This window comes from Papilio xuthus, unplaced genomic scaffold, assembly GCF_000836235.2.
Source record: "Papilio xuthus unplaced genomic scaffold, Pxut_1.1 DF826776.1, whole genome shotgun sequence".
In the NCBI taxonomy this organism is placed as follows: Eukaryota; Metazoa; Arthropoda; class Insecta; order Lepidoptera; family Papilionidae; genus Papilio; species Papilio xuthus.
This window is the reverse complement of record NW_013531873.1, coordinates 864945-885906: the sequence shown is the minus strand read 5'-3', so window position 1 is coordinate 885906 and position 20962 is coordinate 864945. Positions and strand designations below refer to the sequence as shown.

Genomic DNA, 20962 nt, shown 5'->3' with positions numbered 1-20962 from the left:
GACATGATTAAGAACATAACTGGACTTAAAAATAAAACCTTAACCTCTATGGTCAAAAATAAAACAAAAAAGTTTTATTACCTATTGTCGGTTACGTAATATGTTTAAATTCTTTTAAATAATACGTAATTGTTATAAGATTTAAAAATGGTAACATTAAAGAAACATATTGAATTAAACAAACGCATCCGGAACCCACGCTTCGTAAAACTGAACGCGCCGAACCAGTGCATTATCTTGAAATTTTGCTTATACTGTGACCTCAAATGTTTTAGTTAATTTATTTTTAGCAGCACTAGATTTCCACAAAAAGCGTTCAGAGTTAGTGTTACCATATTTATTTTAATTTGCCATCTTTTTGAATAATTTATTAAATTAATTATATTACTACTAATTAAACATAGTGACGCAAAAGGTAACAAATATATTTGGTCTTTAATTCGTTCTATTATTGAAAACAAAATGTTATTAGTTATTTATTTCTGAAAATATCTTTATATCTTATAATTTTGCTCTTTTTATTATAATACCATTTGATTGTTTAGTAATTTTTTTTAAATTCGCCCCGAGTCGAGTCTCGAAATAAATTTCAGAAACCATGGTCAACGTACTTCAAGCGATACCTACTAGATGTTAATATTCGAAGCGTGGTTGGAACAAATAAGGTTATTTTAATAGAAGTCGAATCACTTGAGATTGAGAAAAAATTACGACGATTTATTAATAAGATTTATAAATACATTTTTCTACTTTAAATAATAAAAATGAATAATCAACTAAAATATTTATATGTAGTAAAATTTGAGGTTATAAAATTGTTACTTACTAGGTATTAAATGTTACTTACTCTTTGAAAATTAAACGAAGTGCGTAAATTCCAAATAAGATATGACCTAAACGTCTATGTTACCAGGTCATGAAATTAAAAAAAAAATGTGCGTAAGCAATACCAGATTTAAAAAAAAACTCCGTTCCGTGTTCGAAGTTTGAATTAATTCGGAATAACCAATCGTTTGCAGGTTCACTCGCGCCATTTTTGTACACTGGAGGGAACGAAATTTTTATTCAACGTTTTGTTTGTGCTTTTAAAACATTCAACTGTTATTTCTAATTCACGTGAAATTATCTTTAAAATGCAACAAAGGTGTAATTGTAAGAAATTTATTTTATATTAATTACGTAATTTTTCATAGAATTAATTTTTAATTGTTAATAACTAGAAGGTTTACTATTCTTGATAATAAAGTTAAATAGAATTAAAGTTATTTCTCAGTGTACTATTACTATTTTTATTACTAGATTTAAATTTAAAACATTTAAAATTATTTATAGTAAAATCACCCCATGTGAATCGGGTATACGCACACATACAAAATGTGTTCGTTTTTCAAATAATCCAAACATAAGGACAATTTAAATTCAACTTTATTGGACAGACATAAGGTTGATTTTAATTTGAATCGTACATTTATTATTACTTGTGTTCAAATAGTATACGTTCATAGACATAACGTTTGCATGAAAAATAGGGTAACTCTGATTTTTTACAAAAAAAAAAAGATTCGTAAGTCTAACAAAAAATTGTTTTGTTTGTTAGAAAAATTGTACGGACATCGATCCTTGAGTTGTTTTGCTTCAGATTGAATAATTTAGTATAATTCAGGCGGGACAATATTTTAATATACATATCTTAGGATTAGTCAATGAATACTTTCAAAATTTTTTTTGAAACAATACATTTTAAAATACAGAAATTACTAATTTTATTAATATTATAAATGCAAATGTTTAGATGGATGTCTGTTTGACGTTATCTACGGAACGGTTAAACGGATTTTAATTAAATTTGGCATACATATAGTACATAGTCTGGAAGAACACATAGGCATAATATGTTTTTTTCCGGACGAACGGAATGTTCTGTACGGACGGTGTTGATGGTTACAGATAGTACAGAATAAATATAGAAATTGTAAACTCAACAATTACGTTAAAACGAGTTTCCTAAACATATACATATTTCTAGAAATATATTCTTTTGTATACAAATTCCAAAATATAAGTAATTAGTTAGTTCAAGAACTTTGTAACACGAGAAAAACACCATAAGTATATTTTTTGTGATTTATTTTCTAGCAGACAAAAAAAAATCAATCCTTAGGGCGATTACTCAAATATCAACACAACATTGATAAGGCGAAAAAAAAGTACGAAATACGATAAACATAATAGATAAAGATAGTTGTTTTGATAAAGATATCAGAATTTATCGCATGGTATAAATGTCAATTATAATACGTACGGTTCAACCTTCTCTCTCTTTTTAGCCATATGTCGCCCACTGCTAGGCAAAGACCTCTGCCAAAGATCGTCAAGATGATCGATCCTGTGCTACTCTCATCTAGGATACTCCTGGAACCTTGACCGGCCCATCTTACGTGAGGCCTACGCTACGTCGATCTGTCCGTGGTCGTCATTCCAGGATTTTTCGCCATCATCGGACGACTAGAGTGACAGTAATATATTGTTGTCTCTTTTTTATTGAAGCGAATGAAAAGGATGACAAAATGTGATACAAGAGTCAGCAATGTTCCATGAAATGTGACGCGATGTGAACGCAGCCTAAACGGCAATACCAACCAAATGGATACGAGGTGAGACAAACACACGGTGTGTTTTTTTAAATATAAAATTGAATTTAAATTATGTAAGTACAATTTAATTCTTTATATTTAAATTAATTATTTGTATTATGTCATACTTTGTATGACATTTTGTTTTTTTTTATATTCATAAGTTTTATTAATATGAGTACGTTGTATTATTTTCCGGCAACGCATCTGCTGTTCCTCTGGTATTGCTTATGTCCATGGGCGTCGTTGAACACCTCGGTGTTCCCGCTGATCGTTTGCCCCCTTCTGTTATAAAAAAAATATATATCTTTCTTTCTTTCAAAATACCCAAACTGAATATAAGTACATAATATCTTATTTATTTAGAACTTTGTCGGTTTAAAAAAACTACTAATATACAAATGCAATTGTTTAGAATACTAAAGAGGAATTTTAAATTTTTAAACACAAAATAATCTTTAATATAAAAAATAAGGTAGTGTGAACGTCCTGACCCGAGCACCACTCGCTCCGTCCAAATGAATATAGCGGCCCCGATCACACGGCATCATTATTTATTATTGTATTGTTATTATTATTATTACTCTATTTAATCAAAACAACATTTGATTAAAAGTTAAATTATTCATTTGTTTATTTTTCGGATACACTCGTAAATTTACTATACCTTTTTTAATTTTTTTTTTCGCCTTTAAAAAGAATTTTTTTATTAACAAGAACTTATAAATTATTACAAAACAAACTAAAGATTTAAATCTTAATTATAAGATTTCATACAATACATACAAATAATTAAAACTTTAGGTTGCATAGACAGTTTATAAACTGACGAACTTACAATTTAAAGCAACATATACGTATTTAAGTAAATAAAGGATGTAATTGTTGCAAAATTCTAACGTATTTAAGTTTTTCTTATACTTAACGTCCGTCGACTTTAAGGTCATTCAACTTATGTTTTCTAATTGTTATTATTTTATCTATTATACATTTATAATTAAACATGCTGTATTTTATTTATGACAATGATGGCTTCCAGACTATTTTCTACATCTATGCTAAATTTCAGCGAAATCCATACAGCCGTTCCGGAGATACCTTCTAACAAACATCCATGCATCTAAATTTTCACATTTAAAATAAGACTAGCTGTCGACGGTGACTTGCGCACGAAATTAAACAAAAAACTTAATTAGTAGCCTATGTGTTCTACTAGACTATGTTCTAATACTATATCTTTTAACAAACATACATATAAACATTCGCATTTATAATATTAGTAATTCGTAAAACATGCCATTTAGTTCGCACGGTATTAAAAATAATAAATTTTTAACTTCTACACTGTTCCGTTTGCTCATTCTTGATTCATGGTAATAAACATACATATAAACTTTCCGAATGAAATTAGTATTATATTATTTTTAGTTAATTGATATTTAATTGTAATTAATCATTAAAAGTTTGAAGGAAGTTTATAAAAACACAGGAGCAAACACACAACGCCTTTTAGAGCATAATCGGTTTAAAAGAGGGCACATAAAAGAGAATTCACTAAAATATATTCTAGTAGTATGGAACAGTGGAATACTAAGAGTCATATTTGTTAGTTACTAAAATTATAAAAGCGAATGTTTGGATAAATGCATCGGATCTCGATAAAATTTGTCATAGATGTAGAACATAGTCTGGAAGAACACAGCCTACTAATGAAATTTTTAATACCGCGAGAACGAAGTCGCAGGCAACAGTTAGTTGAATATAAATTAATAGATTAATCGTTGAAATCAAACCAAATTTTCCCTCAATAAAATTTTAATTTATGTTATTTAATTATGTAAATATAAAATCAATATAACTCAGCTATATTAGTAAATAAAAAATTCTATATTTATATTATAATTTAAGAGTAAGAAAAATCTTTGTTCGGAATTAGCAAGACGTAACATTAAAAAAAATTTAGGCACAGTACCTCTCTACTCATTCCACAGTTCATCCCATCCTTTCCCTCGGAAATCCTACGCGACAAAAGTTTTAATTATATCTCCGTCCTTGTCTAACGCGTAAGGTATCCGATTGTACATCGGTCTCGCTCTCACTCGTGGACTATACGAGTACAGGAAAGTGATAGTTTGTCTTTTGAGTTGATAGAATCATTTTTAATTGGATAAATTTTACACGTTATCTAAGACGCTCACGAGAGTTCAGTTGGCGCTAGTGTCGCGGCAGAATTAAACAATAGAATGTTCTAGAATTATGCAGATTTAAAAGCATTTTTTGGTTTAGTTTAGGAATAAATTTACGGTTATTGGACGTATTTTTAATTAATAAATTTACACATTAATTCACACCTTTTACAAGCGTTTTTGCATAAAATTTCTTTATAACAAAATACTTTTGACTCTGAAAAAAGTAGCTACGTATAAGCAAAAGTATAATCCTACTAATTTGAAATGAAATTAATTTACATATGTTTTAGACCGTTAGGTTACACTTCCGTGACATTTGTCATTGACATTGCTATCTCTTTCTATCCAAAGTGAGTAAGAGAGATGGCATATGTTTTCATTGTTTTAACAAGCTATTAAAACAATAGTGATACGTAAAGTTTTTAAAGTTTTAGTTTTTAAGAATAGATAGTTATAATTGTGGAGGGGATAACAAAAATATATAATTCATGCCTTGCCAGCTACCTACATTACTGGTAAATCGGAAAACGGAGACTACCTAACCTTATCTTCTTGATACTTAAAACAATATTTTGTACATACATAACGTTACTAATATTATAAATGCGAATGTATGGATGGATGGATGTTTGTTAGAAGGTATCTCCAGAACGACTCTCTCGCTGATATTTGGCATACATGTAAAACTTTGTCTGGAAGAACACATAGGCTGCTAAAAAGTTTTTTAATCTCGCGCGGACGGTGTCTCGAGCGACAACTAGTTTGCAGCTAAATTGAATTTGACATAAAAGTGACAATTCCAAAAAAGAAATTAAAAACGAACAAGTAAGTATAAATAATTCGTAGTATTAATTTAACTAGTTTTTGATATTTTAAATGTTAAAAAATCTGGAATTAAACATAAAGTATCAAAACTGTATAGTCTTAGTATGAGAGGTCAATATTGTGTCTATGCCAATGCTGCATACACGACTCTCAGCGTTTCGAACTCAGGACACAACACAAAATATTGAACACAGTGTCGTAATTCCTATACGATTTCTCAGTACCGTGTTGCTTGTTGGAAACGAAATGCTCGGATAATATTGTAGTGATACTTTAACGTTTTTTTAATTATCAACCTTAACCTTTTGAGTTACAGTTGAAATTAGATTGCGTTATGTTTTAAATTAATTTATTAAACTAAAATGAATTGTTGATACCAAAGAGTTCGGATTAAGTTTTTTTTTTTTTAAATTGGACACAAAAGTTCGATTTATCGAGTTATTAAAATAAGTGTCTTAAATATTTTGAATTATTAACACTTTTTAAAAACAAAATAATGCAAATAATCGGCTAATTGAGTTTAGACAAAGGATATTACCCTTCCAATATGTCTTCTCTTCTGTCCAACAACGGTTACGGTTCTTAATTTCAAATAGAGGGCTAAAATAGTTGCCAGTATTTTTACACGTATCAAAAAATCTTGTGCCGTCCAATATGTGTATGTTGACATTTGACATATACTGCCGTCTCCCTTTTGTCATAGAGAATGAAAGAGATAGCATACAGATGTTCGCATGTGTGCGTTGTTTTCTAACGCTCACGAATAGAATCTTCAAAATTAAACGTAATAAAAGCATGGATGATATAAAGTCAATTTAATTAGGAGGAAAAACTGAAAGGTCAAGTAGGTGGCGCTAGTGAGTTGGCGGCAAAAGTTGGCTGTCATCTGTCAAAATTTTAATACATCATTCTGGCGAATTTAAAAAATGTGTTTTATTCTTGTTATAAATACTATGTGAATCTTTAAAAAGGTTAATTATTTTGAAGTGTTTTGTAATGAAATTTAACGAAAGTCGTTGCTAAGACCTCGGAGTACTAAAATAAAGTGTTGTTTTGTTTTGCTTATGCTAATATAAGGTGGGTAAAAGTTTTTTCTTTCCATTGTAATAGTGTGCGTGACGAATCAACGGCACATAATTTTTTAAATAGAGAATAAAGAAAATATCTGTTTTATCAGTGAAAATAAAAAAGGATTGAAAGGTAAAAATCACAATTAAAAAAATCATAACAATGAATAAAACAATACTAGTAAATATAAGGGGGAAATAAGGAAAAATATATTTGAATTCTCCTTCGCGATAAAAGACGCAGGTTAATCAGAATTTATGAAACAAAATACGAATAGGACGTCACAAAAATAAATAAAATCTACACGTATTTTTAAAAGTACAAAAACAAGTAGCATTTTTTCTTGATAATATTTTATCCTTGTTCTATTGTTTTAGAATTTTAAATAACATAAGGGGAAAATGCTTGTCTAATTTTAAATCTTACTAATATTATAAATGCGAATGTTTAGATGGATATTTGTTAAAGTTTATCACCAGAACGGCTGCAGACTTTGCAGAAATTTGTCATACATATAGAACATAGTCTGGAAGAACACATAGACTACTAATTAAGTTTTATTTTAATTTCACGCAGACGGATTTATATTAAATTAATAATAATATTATTACGAAATAGATCCATATCATGTTAACGTATACTCGACGCAGCGTTATTATACATGTGTGTGTGAATCTGTCTGCATAGAGTTATGAAATTAAAGACGTGCCATATTAAAAATATCAAGCATAGTAAATTTACTATAGTAATTATTTTATGGGTTTTTTTAATACATTAGCATGAAAATCTTTGTTTTTTTAACTTCCATTTTTTTTCTCTCTCCTACACAGGATACATTAAAAAAAACTATTGACATTTTTAGATAAATGCCACAAATTATTAAATCACATTAATAAAAAAAATGCTTAATTTATTTTATACTCAGTCCAATCTAACTTATTTATTTCTTAACTCTGTACAACGGGACAGATTGCGAGTCGACCATTAAACCGTGATAACTCCACAGTGCTTGTGCCTCACGCTACACTCAAACTGGGGTCGGCAGACAGCGTAACAATGTACTATTATAGTTTTTATTTCAATTAAGTTAATAGTTTCCTTTAATATATTATATATACTAAGAATAGTAAAAACTATAGATTCACAAGTTTTTTTTTTAATTTCAAATAACTTTATTTCGTACCCCAAATAGGCCTGGATTTTACCAAATCCAAGTTTAAAAAAAAACGATGAAATTAAAGGTATTTTGGTAAAGAAACGATGTAAAATAGAAGACAAACTGTGTCTTTTGTTTTTTATTTGTTTTTTAAAAGATGAAGTTCTAGGAAAAGCAAAAAATAATATAAGTAAGATTAATTTCATTTGAAATTAATAAGACTCAGGTGTCACTTGACTTGCAATCTGCAGGTCCTGGGTTCGAATACCGCACTATACCAATGTGTTTTTCCATTTCCGATTTACATATGTACATTTATCCGATGTTACGGTGAAGGAAAACATCGTGATGCTGCACATATCTGAGAAGTAATTCAAAGATATGTGTGAAGTCACTGCACTTGGTCAGCGTGGTTGACTATGGCCTAATCACCCTTAACTTAGGCTCCGAGCCCCTCGGTGGGGACGTATAGTGAGCTGATTAATTTATAATCAGCGTATCTGTCTATTTATACGTATATCTACATTTATATTTGTGACAAATATCTTTGAACAATAACTATTACGTCATTTCTTTTTAATTCGCAACACAACCTTCGTATTTTCTTACGACACACGATTATACGTGTAAAATTTGATAATATCGTTATCGTATTGTTTTTACATTTTAAAATAATTTATCGTACGTTATCTGTTACAATATCCATCTTTCAAACTGACAACGTCACTTATTCGCGCCTTTTTTTAAGTTGTCTATGACATATATTCTTTGTCGAAAGAATTTTTAAATTATTCTGTTACAAATAGTCACGAAATTAAAAAAAAACTTAATTTGAAGTCTATGTGTTCTTCCAGGCTATGTTCTATATGTCAAATTTCATCAAGATCTATTTAGTCGTTCTGGAGATACTTTCAAACAAACATCTAAACATTCGCATTTATAATATTAGTAAGATTCAATTTATTTATTTTTTCAATTATTTTGCATTTTTTTCATCTTACTAATATTATAAATGCGAAGGTTTAGATGTTTGTTTGAAAGTATCTCCAAAACGGCTGCATGAATATCACAGATGTACAACATAGTCTGGAAGAACTCATAGGTTAGTAATTATTTTTCTTTTATTCAGCTAATAAAAATTTATAGTATTTTGTACAATTTCATTATGTTTAATATTACTATTGTTTAATTAATAAACTTCAAATATGTCAAATAATTCTAACCAAAATGGCTTCCGTATCGCGCTCGCTGAATCCTAAAAAATAATTTCAACAAGCAAATTGCTTGTGTCTTCAAATCGAGTGTGCAGTGTTACAGAGTAGGCAATAACAGACATTGCATTTAATAAAGTTTACTATGAAACACTAGTTGTCGCTGTAGAAACAATTATATAGTAGAATATGTGTTCTTCCTGACTATGTTTTATATGTATGTCAAATTTTAGGTAAATCCATGCAGCAGTTCTGGAGATACCTTCAAACAAACATCTAAACATTCGCATTTATAATATTAATTAAAAACACAATTAGTTAATAGAACCATTAACTCTAAAACTCATTAAAAAAATACTAAAATCAGTTTTATCATTAACTAATAATATTTTGTATCCACTAAATAAAACAAAAAAATACATAAAAACAACTGATTTTTTTTTTATAATTTAAATGCATTCTCTGTTGGATAGGTACTCTGTGGCAAGGGCCTTGAACACGCGCTCGCAATGTTACATGAAGCTAAGGTCGAGGACACAACGAGTGGAATATGATCACAAGGTGAGGAATTTTAACGATTCAAAATTTCAATAAATATTTATTTTGACAAAAAGTATAAGTAGAATTTAAATCTGCTATACCAATTTTACTTATTTCGCATAATTTTACTTTGAAATTATTGTAAAGTTATAAAATATAATACTATTAAATACTTTAATTACAAGCTTTAAGCCTCTTTACTTAATATAGTTCTTTCTAAATCTTACTAATATAATAAATGCGAATGTTTAGATGTTAGTAAGAAAGTATCCAGAACTCGCTGATTGTCATAGATGTAGAACATAGCTTAAAAGAACATTACTAAATAAGTTTTTTTTTAATTCAGCGCAAACGGAATTCTTTTGCGACAGCTATTTACTAAACCCCAATTATAATCCATTAACGTATCCATTACGTACGTTCTTACATTCTAATATACTTCATGTTGATTATATTTAAATATTAAATAATATTGTTATCTCTCTTTAATCAAAGATAATGACAGAGATGACGATATGTTCATAGTGTTGCCATACAAACTAAAGGTTAGTCTTGGTGTAACTCTAGCATTGTACTTTGACAGGCATGCGTCTGTGTGCAACACAGGTCAGGGCTGGCACTCACATCGCATAGTAATTGTTGTTAATTTCTCTAAATCGATACCGGAAATTGAATACTTTGTATGTCTGTTTGTTACATGTAGTGTTATATTGTTGAATTTGTTAATTCGTAAAATTAACCTTAAAATTTAAATATATTTCCACTTTAGTAATTATTTAGCCCGCGACTGTCCGTGAAGGATTGAAACTTGATTAGTGGTCTATGTGTTCTTCCAGATTATGTTCTACATGTGTGGCAAAATTCAGCGAGATCTATACAGCTGTTCTGGAGATATCTTCAAACAAATATCCATCTAAACATTCGCATTTATAATATTAGTAAGATTTTTAATGTCTGTAACTTATTTATAATTCATTATAACAAAAACGTTGTTTTATAAATTATTGTGTTTAATACGCAATCTAATATTTCCAACTTTTATCGCTAACTTAAAAATCAAATACTATTAACTTAGTTAAGTTCACAACCCTCCCAAACTTTATACGTTTACATACACACATGTAAAACGACAACACACGCAAAGCACACACTTACATATCTATGAGTAACCATTTTAATAATATTTTCACAAACTTCTTTAGTGTTATACTAGCTGACGCCCGCGACACCGTTTGCGCGGAATTAAAAAATATAATAAGTATAAAATGTGTAACAGACTATGTTCTATATGACTAACATATTTCATAGAGATCGTTCTAGAGATAAATTCTAATAAATATCCATCTAAACATTCGCATTTATTATATTAGTAATATTGAGAGAACTAACCACCTTTTAGCTTCTCTTTTTTAATTACTAATACTTTTGTTGGATGGATAGATGGATGTTAGATGATATCTCCAGAAAAGCTGCATAAATCTCGATAAAATTTAGCACAGACATGGAACAAAATCTGGAATTAGACATAGACGGACGGAGTCGTGGGCAAAAGCTAGTCTAAAACTAAAAGTGGATCATCTAACATTAAACCTCTCAACAAATATATCTTGTTTATTGAAGTTTTTTTTACTAAAGATGTTAATTTTTAAAAGACATATCTGAACTTCACAATGTCGAGACTTAAACATTTCTGAATACATGAACAGTAAAAAAACAAACGTGTCTAGTGTAAAACGCTATAACTGAATATAATATGAAAATTATTTTCATTACAATATAGAGTTTGGATAAATATAGCCGAGTGTCTTAACAAACATAATATAAATGCGAATGTTTAGATGGATGTTTGTTTGTAAATAACTACAGAACGGCTGAATGGATGTTGATGAAATTTGTGATACATATAGAACATAATCTGGTAGAACACATAGGCTACTTATTAAGTTTGTATTTATGTACGTAGTCGCGGGCGACAGCTAGTAGTTATATATATGTATTCAGTTATTAATTACTTATCATTTTTAAAGAACATAATATAGCTATATAAACGATTTCTTTGTCATTGAAAATAAACGATTTTAAATAATAATAATTACAGGATTTCAAAGGTTATACATTTTCCGTCAGGACTCAAATAGTCTCGACCCTAATTCGTTACATTCTTATGTGTGCGTGCGTGTTTACAGTTGCGTGCTTGTGTGGTAAACACGAATAGGGCTGTGTGATCGGATGGCTTTATTATATTTAGTATGATATTAATTTTTAATACGATAATTTTACGTTATCACTAAAGTGTTATCAGATTTCAAATAATAAGATCAATACACTTATTATTTTACTTATTATAATAATAAATATGTATAGGAGTTAAACGTTACAATAAACACAAACGCAATTAATATCAATTGTATACCATAATTATAAGTTTTTATTAGCATAATGAAAATGGCTACACTTACATATAAATAGTCTATACGGTTTAGTTTTTAATATTGTACTCAAAAAGTTGAAACAAATTGCTGAAAAATGTACATATATAAAAATCAATTGCTGTTTGTTAGTCTCGCTAAAACTCGACAGCTGAACGGATTTATCTTATCTTGATATTGAAATGTTCGTGGAGATCTAGGGAAGGTTTAAAAGGTGAGAAATTCGAATTATTGCCGGAAACTATTTATTATTAGGAAGAAAATCTGGTATTGAGCCGGTGTACTGGCGCAACACTAACCTTACTAACGTCTTACTAATTTATGTCCCCTCACTAATTATTCTGACACTGGACTTTTTAACGAAAACACGTCATTCGCGACAAAGGATTCTAATTATTAATGTCTAAAATTTTAAACTACGCACTAACAGAGTCGCGGGCGATAGCTAGTATTAAAATTAATTTTATCTGTTGTGTCAGCCCTGCGCTAGTTTGCATTCCGCAGCGACGAGCGCTACAATCGAGTACAATACCGGAGTTTACACAATAAAATATGGATAAGACTATATTATTTAATTTAATATAATTAAAAAATATAATAATACTATGAATCATAGATTTAATTGTTTATCGACTTTGTAAAATAATTTTAAAAAATTTATACGTTTTTTTTTGTAAATTTTCGTATAATTTTACTCTGGATTTCAACTGACGGAACACTTCTATTGAAGCTTTCTTGCTGTCTCTGTCATGTCAAAGAGAATGAAAGAGATGAAAATATGTATAAACGACACAGAAATCCAGTTCTGTGGTTAGAAACTATAACTCTTAAAGTAAAAGTTTTATTATCGAATTTTATAATTATCTTAGATTACCATTATATAGATGATATTTAAATAAGCTTCATCTATTTTTTTTTTAAATAAACATATAATAATAATAAAACGAATTAATATAGTCACATCCAATCTTCCGTACTCCTGCTAAGAGATAACGCACACATAAGCATTTGTATACACATCTAATACGTTATATAAGCGCACACTTATACAAACACGCACATACACAACGGAGTTTTTAATTTTAAAATTGTACCTCTAGGAGCGTTAAGTAGCCAGTAGTATGTATTCAATACATTTTAGAAACAGAGTATAAAATATAAGGCTAAAACCTCTTTTGTTTTTTTTGACAACATACTTTTTATGTAAGTTAACAATTAAAACATTTAATAAGGAAATAAAAAAAGAAAATTTTATTATTTCTATATGGTTAATATTCTTGTCCTTATAAAAATAGAATTCGACACAAGTTTGAAACGAAAAATTGAAAAAAAAACTTACATAACAAAACCTATCCTAATAAATATTAAAATCCGTTAACAGTTTAAATTAATGAATATCATTAAAGTAAATACACGGTCAAAATAAATGCGTGATCGAATCAAGATTTCAAGATCAAAAATCGAGTTGTGAAAGCGACATCCGCCATTTTGTTTTCGTCACAGAACGACAAAATGTTGCATCATTGTTTCCGGTCAGCTTAAGAAAAAAAAGAATGTATAATTTACTCCATCATGACTTTTTATTAACATAAAACTAAACGATTACAAACGGCAGCCATTTTATATGCACATTGGAAATATTGACAAAAGACGTAATAAGATTATTATTAATTTAATTAATTTGAATTAACTGATAGTAAATAAAACAACGATAATAAGAAAATTCTTGTTAAAGTTATCATTCTACTCTTTGACGTATATTGTTTCTTAGAACTTTATTGTCAACATATCCGTAATTTGATACGCTATTGTCTAGATTTTAACAAATTCCTTTGTCTTAAAATAACTACCATCTTTTCTCTATAATGTGTATAAAGTAATAAAACAGTTCAAAAACAATTTCATGTAATTAACCGCCATTTTATTTGGCTGTAACAAGAAACATTAAACGATAAGGTTTTTGTAGTCGTTCAAGGACAAAGGTACGCACGGCTTAGTTCAGTTTTTTAATTTTTAAATATCTTTTTTCTTTGAATAATTTCTAGAATACAGTTTTTTAAATAAAATTGTAGTTTTAGTCATGACTATGCAGTAATCAAATTTAATTTCCCGTTATTTTAGAAAAAAAAGTAACAAAATACTATAGTGTGCCACGCCCTCATTTTATAGGTTATATTATTTTAAACAGTAAATCTAAAACAACTATTAAAAGATCGATTTATCGTGATTACGTGAACACAATACGAACAAACAGAACAATTTGTTTACCATTAGACAGACCTACGCAAACATGAACGTTATCTTCCTTTCACGGTTACCTTATATCATGATGTTGCACTGTATGAAATTGGTTAATTTTATATTTGTCCAACTACTTAATTTACAAGTTGCTTTTAAAATGCTGGGAAAAATTATAATTGTACCTAATATTACTTTGGTACAATATAATTTTTAAATAAAAACGATTTTGTTTAGGTGAATTAACGTATGTCCGATTGTTTACATTTACTGCAACGCTAGAATAAGATATAAAGAACAATGATAAAATATTCACAACGATATCGCCGTAACATAGCTTGATTATGTGCAATCCATTTAAGTTAGCTATAAATTAACTATTTAGTTACATTTAAGTGCAAATTAAAAACATAAATTAACTAAGTATTGTAAATAACTATTCAAGCATTTTAAGGACGTTTTTTTATATAATAACAAGAGTTATTTTTGATAAGTTGATAGTTCTACATTTTTTGAAGTCAATTTTGTTGATGTGCGACATCTATATCTTTTTATTTGAATTATACGTTTAAAAATAAATAAATAGATGTCGCTGTAATGTAAAATTAATTTAAAGCGATAGAAAAATTGAAATAGGCAATAAAATTACTCTCCGAAGCATCAAAATTAAACAAAAACTAAATAATTAATTCATTAGGAATTCTTAGTTTCATGAAAATATTTCAGATTTAACATTCTTTCAACGATGGCTATTTTTAGCTTTGTCAAAATCAAACCTCGATCAAGTCTGTTCAGAAACCAATTCAAAATTCTTTCGCATTGTTCGTTCCTATGATTTATTTTGTTAAAAAGGTAAAATTTTAAACATTCGCATATAAATTTATCTTTATTACATATATTTCCTTGTATTTATATTATTAAGTACGATTTAAATTGATTTCTTTTTAAAATTTTTTGATTTTTCGGCGTTAAATCTGGGAAAGGGAAGAAACGCAACTGCAGTTTTAATTTTGGCAGATATCCATGTCGGCGCAGAAACTGAGAAAATAGATGTTATTTAATATTATTATAAACATATTTTCTCTAAATAACGCCGTTTTTAACTAATAAGTAACTATAATTTATAGTTGCTCAAATATTTAACTTATTAATAAAGTGCTTTGTTAAACAGTTTTCGTCGTGGATTCCAAAACAAGCGGTATGTTTTTGTTGATATTCCGAAATCTTCCGGCATATTTAATATTGTTGAAATAACTTTGTAAATAAAAGATTAATCTCATTATTTGTAATGTTATTTTACTGTTCATATTGCCCTTTACTTTATAAATAAGCTGTCTTTTATTTATTTCAAACATATGTTGAGGATTTTTCGTAATGTCGTCAAAAGAAACGTCGCAATATAAAAGGTATTTCGGTTAATAAAAAAAGAGTAGGTTTTATTCGGAGACTATCCATATGCGCGATATTAAAAATAAACTTAATTAGTAGCCTTTGTGTTCTTCCAGACAATGTTCTATATGTATGCCAAATTTCAGCTACATCCGTTCTAGAGATACCTTCAAACAAACATCGATTCATCTAAACATTCGCATCTAAAATATTAGTAAGATATATGGTCAGTTCCATTTCTTTTGCAAGTTCAGGTGGCCATAAAGAGTTTCCAGATTACTGCAAGTGCACTGTAAATATAATTGTTATGTTTCAGTGTTGGAGATGTGTACGGAGACATGGCGCGGCGCGGGCGTGGCCCGGTCGCCGTCACACGAGTCTGTAACAACTGATCTATCATTGTTCAGTGTATCATCAGCTGCTTCAGATGCCAGGGTGCTACGTATGCTTGCATGCAAGGTGAGGTGACAATTTTTTATATTAAAGTAACAAAAGAGCGAAGCGACCATTGCACATAGACATTTAAATTGACAGAGGCAATGCACAGAAAGAGAATATTTTCTCTTAACATGCATCCTCTCATCCACTTCGTCTTCCTTTTCTTTTCTTATAAGTAACAGACGGGAAGGGAAAGAGGAGTAAAATAAGTCCCCCGGGTCGCACACTCATAAGCATGTAGTTGGAATTGCTTCCACTTGAGGCCTGTCTTCTGTGTGGTTGTAGTATTGCCCACAAACTGAACAATACCTGTGAAGATGTTAAAGCTGGCTCAACCACTGTTTAAATATACATTCTGTATATGTTGGGCTCTTCTAATCTTACTAATATTATAACATATTTTTTTCAGGCGGGCCAAGGTCCTGATCCGTCCATCAGAGTGGCTAGTCCTAATCCAGATGGCAAGGCTTCTAAGTGAGTAGCGCTTTTATAATATTACAAGATTCAAACTTTAGGGTAGGCGATGTTTGTCAGGTGATCCCACTGGTGTAAAGCATATAGTGGTTTGAGTTAGAATCCCATTGAAACCATAGTTTATAGAGTTAATTTCACTAAAAAACAAAATTACCTCTAACCATAGACATTTGCAATATGATGTAAGATTGTTGAGCCTATGCCTACTCTCTAAGATCAGCATTGTAAAGCTTGTTACAAATATTTCCTTTTTCTTTATATTTATAATGTGTTTTTTTTTTAATTTTGTTGTGATGATGCAAAGGATTACGAGGGTCGGTGGCTCAGTAGTCAACTTGACTTGCAATCTGCAGGTCCTGGGTTCGAATCCTGCCATGTACCAATGTGTTTTTCCATTTTCTATTTACATATGTACATTATGGTGAAGGAAAACATCGTGATGCTGCACATATCTGAGATGTAATTCAAAGATATGTGTGAAGTCACTGCATTTGGTCAGCGTGTTTGACTATAGCCTAATCACCCTTAACTCAGGGTAGGCTCCGAGCCCCTCAGTGGGGATGTATAGCTGATGATGATGATGCAAAGGATTATTTTTTTTTATATTGAGTAGACAGAAAGGATGTACAGAAACTTATTTCCCCTTACTATATCTTGCAAAATCCATTTCCAATTATTTCCTTATAAAGAATCAATAAGTAGGGTAAACGACATAGGTTTAGTCCACCGGCACACATATTTAGTATTGTATATTAATTAGTCAGATTACAGTTTTAAAATGTAAATTTTGTCTATAAGATCATCAGCGGCGTTGCCATTGGCATCAGGTGAGAGTGGTGATGCATGCCGGGAGGTGTTAGCTGGGTGTGCAGCGTTGTGTGCGCAGCTCGGTCTGCGTCGGTCCTTCAGTGCGGCTGATGTGTGTCAGGTGCATGCTTCGCCACCACCCAGAAGGTAAAACCCCTTTTAAATTATAGTACTACTAGTCTACACATAAAGGTCATCACACACTGTCTATTTTAATTTTTATACATACTCTAGGTTACTCTTTCCTTCCTGAGATTAAAATATCTTTATAAAACATGTTGTTATATCTTTAAATCATGGGAGCGATGAAGAGCCTGCTTTAACATGTTCGCACGAATTGTCCCAGTCGACAGGCGTCAAGTGGAAGCTATTCCACGTACAGTCTGATGAGTGTGCGTCCCGGAGGTCTAAGTTAGTCCTCTTTCTCTTCCCACCCTTTTTCTTATAAGGAAAGGACGGGAAGTGGAAGTGGACTTTCCGGATGAGAGGATGCATGGAAAGGGAAAATATTTTCTTTCTGTGCATCCTCTCCTCCGTCGATTAAAGGTAGGCAACGCATATGCCATTGCGTATGTCTATGGGTAACGGTCACTTCGCTATTTAAGCGATTTCAGGTGGCCGCTCGCTTGTTTGCCATCTTTGGAATTTGGATGTTAGAAACCAATGATAACTCAATAATTAGACCTTAAATCACTCTGGAACACTGGTGACATGTTTAACTTAATGTAAGCACTTGAGTTGCAATCTGCAGCTCCTGGGTTCGGATCTTGTTATGTACCAATGTGTATTAGCGAATTTCAATTTGATGTTCTTACGGTGAAGAAAAACATTGTGTTGCTACACATATCTGTGAAGTGACTGCACTGGGTCAGCATTGACCATGGCCTCCTAATTTGGGATAGACTCCAAGATCCTCAGTGGACGTGTAGTGAGCTGATGAGTAAATATTCACAGCGCAACTTCTGAAGTGGGTCTATGCGCTGCACTGGAGGCTCTCACTATGAACGCTGCATCTCGCTCCTGCAGCACCTGGGTTGCCGGTATGTGCATGACAAAGAATTTAATTCCTTTCCCATTTAATACGACTTTATTAGCAAATTGTCACCAAAACAACTATAATTTTGTCACTTGCGTCTATATTTAGCTATTTAACTAGATGTAGCCGGCGACTCTGTCATTAAAAAAACCTAACTTTAGACATACCTTTAAAAAGACATCCATCAAAACATTCGCATTTATAATATTACTAAGTTTGTATTGACAGCGTAAATATAACTGAAATTGATATAGGACTTCTTGATTTAATTTAACTGCTTATTATTTTATGTTTTCATCTATATATCAATATATAAAATGGTATGTATTTATGTTGTGTCACTTCAGTGGGAGGGTCTCAGCTGCCGTCTCCGCAGCGAGCTCACCCATCTCACCTGACACCGCGCCCGCAACCCAGTGATAATAAAAAAGTAAATTCACCACCTTAACTTACAGGTTTAGGCAGAAATGACTAAAAATATATCGCCCTGGATGAGATTTCTACAGCTTTTATTATACATTTTATTATACATACTAGCTGTCGCCCGCGACTCCGTATGTGTTCCAGGCTTTCTATTAAAATTTCATCGAAATCCGTTCAGCTGTTCTGGAGATACCTTCTAACAAACATACATCTAAACATTCGCATTTATAATATTAGTAAGATTTTCAAGGGAAGTTAACAATGTTATGTATATACGTAATTGGCTTGTAGCTCTTAGTAGTCGGGTAAATGTAACAGTTAACGACACCTCTCTCGCTCACATATTCATACAAACACATGTTTCAGGTTCGTCAGAACTACATAAAGAAGCGTCTACTGACCACTTACAGGGCGTTAGAAAGAATGTCTCAGTCTGAATTCAATTTGGACAGGCTCGAGGTAAGAAACGACTCATCAACTAATCTCCATAAAACATTGTTGAGCGAGTGGACTTTATGATGTTATAAAAGGCTGGTTGGTTGCTGATTGTAATTTGAAAGATGATGTACAAAATAGACGAAAATGTTTGATGTGTCGACGCGCGGAGTGCTGAAGTGCAACTGAAGGTCGCGGTGTGAGGGGGGTGAAAGGGACCCTCGCGCTGCTTCACTGCCGGTGCAGCATTATCTTGTGGTGCCATGAATATTTATAACCTCGTAATAAAGTGTTTGAAATCATCTAAGTAAAGGCACTTGTTCTTCACAGCAAGCGGCCGCAGCATCAGCAGCTGGTCGCAGCACAGGCAACTGTCTGGCTGCACCACCTGCTAGACCTAACACACGCTTACTGCATCCCGGTAAGTGGTCCATAACTAGTGTACGTACCCTTGTGTTGTGAATTAGCCACGTAATAATATTTAAAAAAATAATGTGATCCTTTTCATTTTCGACAACAATATGTCTTCATCATCATCAGCTCACTATACGTCCCCACCGTGGGGCATGTGTGAAGTCAACCACGCTGATCAAGTGCAGTGACTTCACACATATCTTTGAACTTCTTCTCAGATATGTGCATGCGATGTTTTCCTTCATCGTAACATCGGATAAATGTACATATGTAAATCGGAAATGGAAAAAGATATTGGTACATGGAATTCGAACCCAGGACCTGCAAATTGCAAAGTCAAGCGCTTGACCACTGAGCCACCGACGCTCTATATACGACAATATGTATTTACTATTAATGCAAGTGTCTCTAGTCCAATTCTGTGGTTTTTCTCTTAAATTCTTAAAAAAAAGTGTAATAATTTACCTAGGGTTAAAACTCTCGGTCATGTATACAGAGAGGTGTCTAATAAGCTTGTCCTGATCTTGAAGAGCGAAGTCTTATTAGGTTTTTTTTTTCTTTTCCTTCAATAGAGACAGCCCATTTGGTGCTGACGGCCGCAGACTTGGAGCGCGAGCGCGGCCGACCTCTCTCCAAATACGAACGTAACATGATGATATTCAATTGGCTCCATACTCTTGATGAAGGTGCACCTTACTAGATCAACCTGGGACAATAACAAGGTTGATAACCCTACACTTTGATATCAAAGTGTAAGTTAACTGTATAGTTTACCCTACAAATACATCCCACCAACTATAACTTTTTTTTTGTCATACCAACTTATTATAGACTATTTTAAGGTCTACGCTTATTTATTTTTATATCGAAATACTAAATTTACGATTATCTGTTGCAATGTTAACCCGCCAATAATTGGGCAGATTACCCTACTTCTGTATAAAACATATCGTCATCCCTGTCATTATCTTTGACAAAATAGAGATAACAATATTTTTTTTATATCATAAGATGGCAAACGAGCGAGCGGTCACCTGAAATCGCTGAAATAGCGAAGTGACCGTTGCCCATAGACATACGCAATTGTATATGCGTTGCCTACCTTTCATCGACGGAGGAGAGGGTGCACAGAAAGAAAATATCTTCCCTTTCTATGCATCAACTCATCTCATCCCCTCCGGGACGCACACTCATCAGAATGTAGTTGGAATAGCTTCCACTTGAGGCGTGTCTTCTGTATGGTCAATTCCTGCGAAC

General features: G+C 31.4%; 1 protein-coding gene across 2 annotated transcripts; it reads left to right on the top strand.

The window, feature by feature from the left end:
* The first annotated feature begins 15311 nt into the window (after nt 1-15311).
* Nucleotides 15312-20710, top strand: LOC106122785 (uncharacterized). 2 transcript variants are annotated; one of them, XM_013318878.1, is made up of 9 exons: nt 15312-15487; nt 15995-16137; nt 16526-16590; nt 17389-17544; nt 18352-18437; nt 18781-18863; nt 19223-19315; nt 19622-19712; nt 20278-20710. In XM_013318878.1, exons 2-9 carry the CDS (start codon nt 16003-16005, stop codon nt 20403-20405), a joined length of 837 nt encoding a protein of 278 aa, XP_013174332.1. In that variant the 5' UTR covers nt 15312-15487; nt 15995-16002; the 3' UTR covers nt 20406-20710. The 2 variants fall into 2 exon arrangements, with proteins under 2 accessions (XP_013174332.1, XP_013174333.1); XM_013318879.1 differs by lacking the exon at nt 15312-15487 and adding an exon at nt 15653-15695.
* The last annotated feature ends 252 nt before the right edge of the window (nt 20711-20962 follow it).